Genomic DNA, 10009 nt, shown 5'->3' on the forward strand with positions numbered 1-10009 from the left:
TCCAGACTATCTAATAATTTAATGCACGATGATATAATCAGTTATGAGAATGCAGCTCATCATTCAGCTCCATGGCGGATTTGCTGATCAGGCATTCCAGTGCTCCAGTGAGTGAGTTTCTGCGGAAAAGAAGGTCTGATTTACCAGCCAGATCTACAGCTTTCACTACTTCGACCATATTTTCCTGGTCATCAAGCGCCTGAACTTTACTGCCGGCAGTAAGGTAAAGCCCAGCTTCAATAATGCAGCGGTCACCAAGTGGAATGCCAAGGCCTGCATTAGCACCTATCAGACAGTTTGCCCCTACGGAAATCACAATACTGTTACCGCCGGAGAGCGTTCCCATGGTACTGCAACCACCACCAAGATCAGAGCCTTCACCCACCATAACACCAGCTGAAACACGGCCTTCAACCATGCTGCGACCTTCTGTACCTGCATTGAAGTTGATAAAGCCTTCATGCATCACAGTAGTGCCTTCACCGACATAGGCTCCAAGACGAACCCTTGCTGTATTTGCAATACGAACGCCTGCAGGTACAACGTAGTCGGTCATTTTTGGAAATTTGTCTACTGAATTGACGCTAAGAACACGACCTTCAGCACGAGCCTTCAGCTGGCGAGCTGGGAGCTCTTCCAAATCAATAGCGCCTTCGCTGGTCCATGCCACATTTGGCATAAGAGAAAAAATACCATGCAGATTGACACCATGAGGTTTGACCAGACGGTGAGAAAGCAAGTGAAGCTTAAGGTAGGCTTCTGGTGTACTGGTGGGGGCGTCATCAGTTTCCAGAATGGTGATAACCCTTGGCTGCTTACTCTCTTCTAGGCTGCGGGTAATAGTGGCCAGCTCTGGTTGCTCAATATCTACAAACAGGTCTTCCAGTGCATGTAGTGTTTTGCTGTCAAGCTCGATAAATTCATTCCCACCAGTGTAGTCAACCAGTTTGGCAATGGTTTCTAACAATTCAGGCTCTTGGTGAAGAATAGGTTTGGGATAGAATACATCAAGCCACTGATCTTTCTGGTTCTTACTGCCAATACCAATGGCCAGACTGAAATGTTGCTTACTCATTTATCATTCCTTCAATTTAATAGCTGGTTATAAAAGCTGAGCGCTGTATTCTTGTTCAGGAAAGCCATAGAACTTCTGACTGCCCGTATCTAGTAAATGGCGTTTGATCATGCTTGGCTGTTCCAACATCAGGGCAATTGCCAGCTAAGCATTGATTGCAGACTTCTCTTCTTCAGGAAGTTTACGCCATGTAGTTCCACGATGATTCAGTAAAACTTCCCAGCCCAGCTCTTTTGTCCATGCTTCAAGCATGCTTTTTTTCAAGACCGTCCTTTCTGTAGTCGTGGAAGCGGTACTCAATAACGGTATTTCCCAGTCAGCGTCTAGCTTTTTTAATAGTTTTGCAGTTAAGTATGCCGTATAACGTTATAGTTACCACATTTCCTCCTATATCCATGGAATACCTTTGGGGTGGCTCTTTTGATACGACAATGCAGACGCTAAAATATCATGGTTTTCGATACATCCGGTAACGAAAAAGAGACGATTTTATGGTGATATAACGTCGTCAAACCAATGACTACATAACACCGTCTCTTGTGAATGCATGCTAGGCCAATACCATATATTATTCATTCTTCTCTCCAGCTCATGATCATTTGGACGTTATCATGCAGCACCTTGAATCCACTAGCCAACAAGAGCATGGCACCATAGGGAGCTATATCCAGACTGAAGGCAACGAAGTGTTGCGCCTTCCTCCACAAGGGGATACGTATAAACAGGCCAATGATGAGCCACAGCAATCGCCGGTAATGGATAGCGACGGTGAGCTGAGAAATTACGTCACAAAGAATACCACCACCAACTGACCAGTTTGTTTGGTTCTATCATAGTCAGGCATCACAGTTACAGCCAGCGGAAGCAATCCAGTGTGTCCCCTCTAGATGCTCAGTTAAACCTTAAATACCGGCAAGTCCTCTGATAGCATGAGGGGAAAAATTGGCAGCGATGTGATGGACCCTCTTATGATCGAAAGATTAAACGACAGTATGATAGTTACCGAAGTATGGTTGGAAAACGACAGGCTATGCTCCTAGTAGTGGATACGGCTCAGAACTTTGAAACTTTTTATGAACAACGTAAGGTTGTGATTGAGCAACCAGAAGACCTGCAAATCCTTAGTTTTAACGGTAATGGCTTGGTGATACGCTAGGAATGGTTGAGGAAAGCAACCCGGAAGAACGCACAAAAGAGTCAGCAGAAGCGGCAAACCAGACTCAATCATGGAGAGAAGAAAGATCGCAAACTAATGGTACAGGTAGATACCTTTTATACGGTAAAACCCAATCATCGAACAGCAGAATAGGTCATGGATATGGATCGAAAGAGCGACAACATTGTTAAATTCCGTCCTCCCGCTAGGAATAAGAGAGTGTGGCCCGTGTAGAAAGAGACGGAAGACATGATAGAAGAAGCTTTCGAGGAAACGCTCAGGCTAGATCCGGAGAAGAAACAACAGTTGGTCACTGTTCTTGATGGGCACCCTCATCAGCGGAAACTGATTACCGGCATTATGACAAATAAGGTAGTTAAGGCAACCATCATCATGGACTTTATCCATATACTTGAATATCTGTGGAAAGCTGGTCACTGCTCACACGACAAGAGGGATGAGGATATTGAAAGCTTGGTGGCAAAACGGCCCATGAAGATACTCAGGGGGAGTCTAACAAAATGGCCATAGGAATCCGGCAAAGTGCGAGCAAGATAGGTCTGACAACACGGGAGGCCATCTATAAGTGTGCGAACTATCTTTAAAAAACTGTCAAAGGCTCTGGATGCTGGCTATCCGATTGCCAGTGGAGTCATTGAGGGGGCTTGCCGCCATTTTATCAATAGCTGTATGGATCTAACCTAGAAAAAGTAGAGTTTGCACGTGGCAGAGGCTGTGTTGAAACTACGCTCACTGGATGCAGGTGGAGATTGGCAGACATATTGGAACTTCCATAAGCATAAGGTATGCCCTAGCCTTCGTAATCACGAAGAACTGATGAATGGGGCGTAGTAGCAAGGGAACCACTACAATTCCATTGTGGTGAACACTTCTCGCCACAAACAGCAGGTCAATCGCTGGATGGTTATGAACTCCATAAGCTGGCTGTACGATATAACCCACTCCAGAGCTGTAACTGGCTGACCAAATTCACTGACGCTAAAACAGGTAAAGGCTTTGCCAGTAGAAGAAAGGCGTGCAGCTATGGCAAAGACTTTAAAGTGGGCAGAGAAGTCCAGAACACCTGCCCGATCGGAAACTACAATCCATGTAGTCATTATCATTTTTACAGCCTGTTGATAATCAGTATGCCAGTTTCAGGGTAACCACCCCGGCAATAATCAGGAAAATGCCCATATAGCGCAGTAGCCCGGCGGCTTCACCATAGAAAATGATCCCGACAAAGAAAGCTCCCGCAGCTCCCATGCCCGTCCAAACGGCATAAACTGTACCCATGGGAATTTCCTTCTGTGCCAGCCACATAGTATAACCACTGAAACCTATGCATATCACCGCAGTAAAAATGCCCAACCACCTAGGGTCATGGTTTTGAGCCATTTTTAAACCAACAGGCCAGCCAATCTCAAACGCGCCTGCCAACAGCAGATATACCCAAGCCATACTCACTCCTGTCTATTAGAGTGTGGAATATAGTACAAATCTACGCGATGTTCGACTTCTCTTACTTCCTAGGAAAGTCGAACATTCCCTGATTTTCAAGGGATTCAGCCAATAAGACCATATGACCAAACTCTGAAACACCGTGAACAACACCCAGCTTACGCGGTGCTAGGCGACAGATTAAACATAATTATGTTGTATTACGTACGCTATTTGCGCTGTAAACCTTGCGTGGGGCAGGGATTTTAAACTTTAAGTAGCTCGAAAAAAGTCGAACATCGCGTACAAATCTTCTTTTCACCAATCCAATTGATATTTCCCTGAATCCCACTGTCCAAACGGTAAAAGGCATTCAAGAAAATCATGATACACCATCCCAGTACCAGATTAAGAGTCTGAACCACCTTGGTTTGGTTGCCCAACATGGCTGGAGCTAAAGGTAGCTGCATATATTGATGCCCTCATCACCAATGACTCTAATGCACGGAATGTTACTATCGGACAGGCAGTTATAGCAATGATGATTGTGTAGCTCCTTTGATACGACAACACAGCCGCTAAAACATCATGGTTTTAGATATATCCGGTAACAAAAAAGAGGCGGTTTTATGGTGATATAACGTCGTCAAACCAATAACTACATAGCACCGTCTCTTGTGAACTCATCCTACGCCAATACCATCTATTATTCATTCTTCTCACCAGCGCGTGATCATTTGGACGCTATCATTCAGCACCTTGAATCCACTCTCAACAAGAGCATGACGCCATGGAGAGCTATATCAAGACTGAAGGCAACGAAGTGTTGTGTCTTCTCCTCCAAGGATATCTGGACAAGCAGGCCAATGATGAGCCGCAGCAGTCGTCGGTAACAAGCAGCGACGGTGAGCAGAGTAATTACATCAGGGAAAATACCTACAGACACTGACCAACTTGTTTGGTTCTGTCGTAGTCAGGCGTCGCAGTTACAGCCAGAGGAAGCAATCCAGCGTGTTTCCTCTCGATGCCCAGTTAAACCTCAATACTAACCAGTACTCTGATGGCATGAGGAAAAACATTTCAGTGATGTGATGGATCGCTCTTATGATCTAACGATTACACGACATCGTGAGAGTTGCCCAGATATGTTTGGAAAACAACAGGCTATGCAACTGGTAGCTGATACAACCCAAGACTTTAAAGCTTTTTACGAACAGCGCAAGGTTGTGATTGAGCAAACAGAAGACCTGCAAATCCTCAGTTTTGACTATAATGCCTGATGATGAGCCCCGAATGGTTGCGAGAAGCAACACGGAAGAACGCGAAAAAGAGTCAGCAGAAGCTGCAAACTAGGCTCCGTCATGGAGAGAAGAAAGATCGCAAACGGATGGCACAGGAATCACCGTTTATACGGTAAAACCCAATCCTAGAACGGCATAATCGGTCATGAAACTGCATCTGCAGAGCAACAACATTGTTACATTCTGTCCTCCCACCAAAAATAAGAGAGTGTCGTCCAGTTTAGAAAGAGAGGTGGAAACCGTGATGGAAGAAGCTTTCTAGGAAGCGCTCAGACAAGATCAGGAGCAAAAACGCCAGTAGGTCATTGTTATTGATGGGCACCATCATCAGCGAAAACTGATTACCTAGATTATGAAAAAGAAGGTAGTTAAGGCAACTATCATCATGGACTTTATCCATGTACTTGAATGTCTGTGGTAAGCCAGTCACTGCTTACACAACAATGGTTACACGGCTACAGAAAACTGGGAGCCAGAACGGACCATTTAGATTCTCAGGGAAGAGTATGACAAGGTGGCCATGGGAATACGACAAAATGTGAGCAAGATAAGTCTGACAAAACTTGAGTCTATTGTTAAGTGTACAGACTATCTTCAAAAACCCAGTTCTAGGCGCTGCTATGACAAGGCGCTGGATGCTGGCTATCAATGACCAGTGGAGTCATTGAGGGAGCTTGCCTCCATTTGATCAATAACTGTATGGATCTAATTTGGGCAAGTGGCAGAGGCTGTGCTGAAGTTACGTCACTGGATTCAAGTGGAGATTGGCAGGCGTTCTGGAACTTCCCTAAGGAATGCACTCGCCTTCGTAATCATGAAGAACTAATGAATGAAGCATCGTAGCAAGGGAACCACACCATCTCGGTTCGCCTTGTTGGCGAAGCATACGTCATTACTGCTGAACGCAACTCAACGGGGACATTTTCTACTCTCAAGCACAAGTGGACTATAAGCCTGCCAAGCAGACAAGCGCATGTTAAGAATGATCTCTTTTGCAAATTTCTTTGAATCATAGGACACTATTCAGCAAGTAGAAAGAATAATCAATAGCACGTAATGCCAATGGCCTAGTCAAACCTGAAAGTCGCTTTATTTATTGATGAGGATAACGCTCCCACTAGGGGAATTGAAAAGATTATCTCTACAATGGCGACATGCGGCATTGTGAGCATTCATTTAGCCTACGGCAACTGGAAGAGCCATACTACTGTGCAATAATGATAGGAACAGCTTCATGCATACGCCATCCAACCAATCCAGCAATTCGACCTAACTAAAGGTAAAAATGCCACCGATATGGCTATGACTATTAATGCCATGGACATCCTGTATACCAAAAAAATAATGCATTCTTCATCGCGTCTTCTGACAACAATTTTACCCAGTTGATCATGTGATTACTCTCCTAGGGAAAAGTGGTATACGGCTCGGTGAACGTAAAGCGCCTTCGCCCTTTGTCAATGCCTGATCACGCTTTCTCTATCGGGATGAACCAAAAGCATCCTCTGAGACGATACATAGAAACAGCAAGAAAAATGCCCATGAACTAAGAGCCGGTACCAAACTGATGAACCTGATACGCACTGCAATCAACACAGAGCAGGATGATTATGGCTGGGCATATCTAGGCCGAATAGGCGCGATTATATCCAATCAAGCCTCTTTTTGCTCTAGGAACTACGGTTATATATAAAAACTGGTAGACCTGATCAGGATTGTTGACCTGTTTGAAACTAAGGTCATAAGCAATAACCAGATGAGCGTTCGAGAGAAGCAACATGGTAATCATATCAAAAATAGCAATCATTAACGCCTTAGGTGCGTTGAGCTGCTATAAACCAGTATAACTATATTATTAATGTGAGTTTGATAATTCAATTTTGGTTACAGCCAGTGGATTTCAATGGCTTTAGACGGTGAGATGTTTTTTGAAAAGTGCCCAATGGCTCCTTCAGATCTTTTGCCAACCAATAAAGTACTCAAACCACTCTTTCCCTGTAACAGAATATGTACAAAAAGGCTTAAGCATATGTAGCGCAAGTGGTTATCTCATCGAACTCATGTTGATTACTTTGACAAAGAGTGTTTGATATGACAAACGAGCAGTGTACTACTCCTATCAAAGTGGTAAAACAAGCCAACAGTGAATGGAAAGCATCATTTAACACAGGTAACGCTAAAGATTGTGCCAACCGGTATGTGCCTAATGTCATTATTCGTGTTCGGCCATTTGGCTATTTCACAAGTCATCAAGAAAGTAAATCTTTCTGGCAACAGCCGATAAACGATGGTTTTCACAGTGTGAAATACATCGCTCCAAAAATAGAGGTAGTTGACAAAAACAGTGCACTACTGACTTCTGGTTGAAAAATGGACAAAGCCTCCGGAGTATCCACAAAGAATTGTGGATACTCCGGAAGATGGAACCGCCAAACTGAGAGATAATGCTTTTTAAGCAACAAACTGATCCCGTGATCACTGAACACTTGGCTATCACCATCAATTTAAAATGGCTCCTTATCTTTCTTTTCTCTGTTCAGGCTGGATGAGAAGAACTTTGTTAACCGGTCGCCTTACGCCGTCTTGACTTGCGGCTGTTATCGGTAAAAACACGACCAGAAGCTCCACTGCCTTCAGCTCTTCTACCAGTTTTACCGCAAGCTTGATGATACCCTCTTTCAGAGGTATTCCGCTTACTTTCAGGCTCTTCCCGTCGTGCCAGATTCATCACTTTTGGTTTTTTGGGCTTATTCGTCTTGGGAGGCTTATTGGAAAGCTTGGTAACCGGCACCTCATTGACTGGCTCAAAACCGGGGATCAGTTCTCTTGGCAATAATTGGTTAATCAACTGCTCAATATCCCGAAGCTGCTTGCTCTCATCAGCACAGATCAGCGATACAGCCCTTCCTTCAGCACCGGCCCGACCAGTCCGACCAATGCGATGCACATAATCTTCAGGCACATTAGGCAAGTCGAAGTTAACTACTTGTGGCAGTTGATCAATATCTAGACCACGGGCGGCAATGTCCGTCGCCACTAGCGCAGTAATTTCATTACTCTTAAAGTTGGTCAGTGCTTTGGTACGGGCCCCTTGACTCTTATTACCATGAATGGCGGCTGCCTTAATCCCCTTGCCCTCTAGATGACGAGTCAACCGATTAGCACCATGTTTGGTTCTGGTAAATACCAATACCTGACTCCAGTTATTCTCCTTAATCAACTTGGTCAGCAGTGCCGGTTTCTTATTTTTATCCACTGGATACACCCACTGCCTAACCGTCTTGGCTGTGGTGTTGCGAGGAGAAACCGAGATCTCCACAGGATGATGAACAATGGTCTTGGCCAGTTGCCGTATTTCATCCGAAAATGTTGCGGAAAACATCAGATTCTGTCTGCGCTTGGGAAGAAGTACCAAAATACGACGAATATCGTGAATAAATCCCATATCGAGCATACGGTCGGCTTCGTCCAGAACCAGCACCTCCAGATGCTTAAATTTCACCGCATTCTGATTGTACAGGTCAATCAGCCTTCCAGGGGTGGCCACCAGAACGTCCGCACCACGACGCAGGTTCATAATTTGGGGGTTCGTTTTGACCCCTCCAAATACCACAGTAGAGCGAATGGGCAGATGCCGACCATAGTTCGCTACACTGTCTCCCACCTGAGCAGCCAATTCCCTAGTTGGCGTCAGAATCAATGCACGAACCTGGTTTGGTCCAGCCCGCTCTCCCCTGCTTAACAATTCCAGAATTGGCAGCGTAAACCCGGCAGTTTTACCGGTACCAGTCTGTGCTACGGCCATCACATCATGACCCTTCAGAACGGCAGGAATAGCCTCAGCCTGAATAGGGGAAGGTTGTTCATAGCCCTGCTCAGTAATGGCTTGCAGGATAGAAAGGGAGAGCCCGAAATTGGCGAAGGTCATGAAACTGTCTCATTAATGGTCACCATTTATATAGCAGTGACTTTTCTGGGGGTGGGGGCTGTAGCATACAGGGAGTAGTCGCTATATACCATTCGCAACCTTACAATTAATCTCTTCCAATATGAAATGAGCCTGAAGGTGAGCCTTATTTCCAATATGAAATGAGCCTGTTATGTCTGATCTTGTGTACATGATTACTGGATGCAAATCATAATGAACACACGGCCATAAAAACACTCATCTAAGTATATGAACTACTTCAAACAACTACAAATATCTAGTCCATATGGGAATCACAAGATTAGTGTTATCAATGTATTGAGACACCATCATACATTTCCAATACCATAATCTGAGCAAGCCTGAACAGGGGATAATCAAGCAATATTTAACCGTTGCTTCAGACTATTTTAGAACCCAGATTACCAGCTTGATCAATGAATACCTTGACCAAGGCTGCCTGAGCGTAAACAACGGACGGTCAATGAATTTAAATATCGATATACCAAGGCAAATATTCGGCTGCTGGCGGAGACGGATCGGCTCAATAATGGGCGGAGTGACCCTCTGGTAAAGAGGATCTGCGAACGATCTTATCAACGTGTAGATCATCATTATAACCAACTGACCACCATATCAATTTCACGGCGCCACAACTTGCACCAGTCAAAGACGGTTAGACGGTTAGACGGTTAGACGGTTAGACGGTTAGACGGTTAGACGGTTAGACGGTTAGACGGTTAGACGGTTAGACGGTTAGACGGTTAGACGGTGAGACGGTGAGACGGTTAGACGGTTAGACGGTTAGACGGTTAGACGGTTAGACGGTTAGACGGTTAGACGGTTAGACGGTTAGACGGTTAGACGGTTAGACGGTTAGACGGTTAGACGGTTAGACGGTTAGACGGTTAGACGGTTAGACGGTTAGACGGTTAGACGGTTAGACGGTTAGACGGTTAGACGGTTAGACGGTTAGACGGTTAGACGGTTAGACGGTTAGACGGTTAGACGGTTAGACGGTTAGACGGTTAGACGGTTAGACGGTTAGACGGTTAGACGGTTAGACGGTTAGACGGTTAGACGGTTAGACGGTTAGACGGTTAGACGGT

General features: G+C 45.0%; 1 protein-coding gene across 1 annotated transcript; it reads right to left on the bottom strand.

The window, feature by feature from the left end:
- Window positions 1-7532: 7532 nt before the first annotated feature.
- On the bottom strand, window positions 7533-8900 carry LOC311328467 (ATP-dependent RNA helicase RhlE-like; the record flags this gene model as incomplete). The annotated part of the gene is made up of 1 exon (XM_084462433.1): window positions 7533-8900. The coding sequence occupies one exon, from the start codon at window positions 8898-8900 to the stop codon at window positions 7533-7535; it is 1368 nt and encodes a 455-aa protein (XP_084318559.1).
- Window positions 8901-10009: the final 1109 nt, after the last annotated feature.

Source organism: Borostomias antarcticus, assembly GCF_949987555.1.
Source record: "Borostomias antarcticus genome assembly, contig: scaffold_63, whole genome shotgun sequence".
NCBI classification, from domain to species: Eukaryota; Metazoa; Chordata; class Actinopteri; order Stomiiformes; family Stomiidae; genus Borostomias; species Borostomias antarcticus.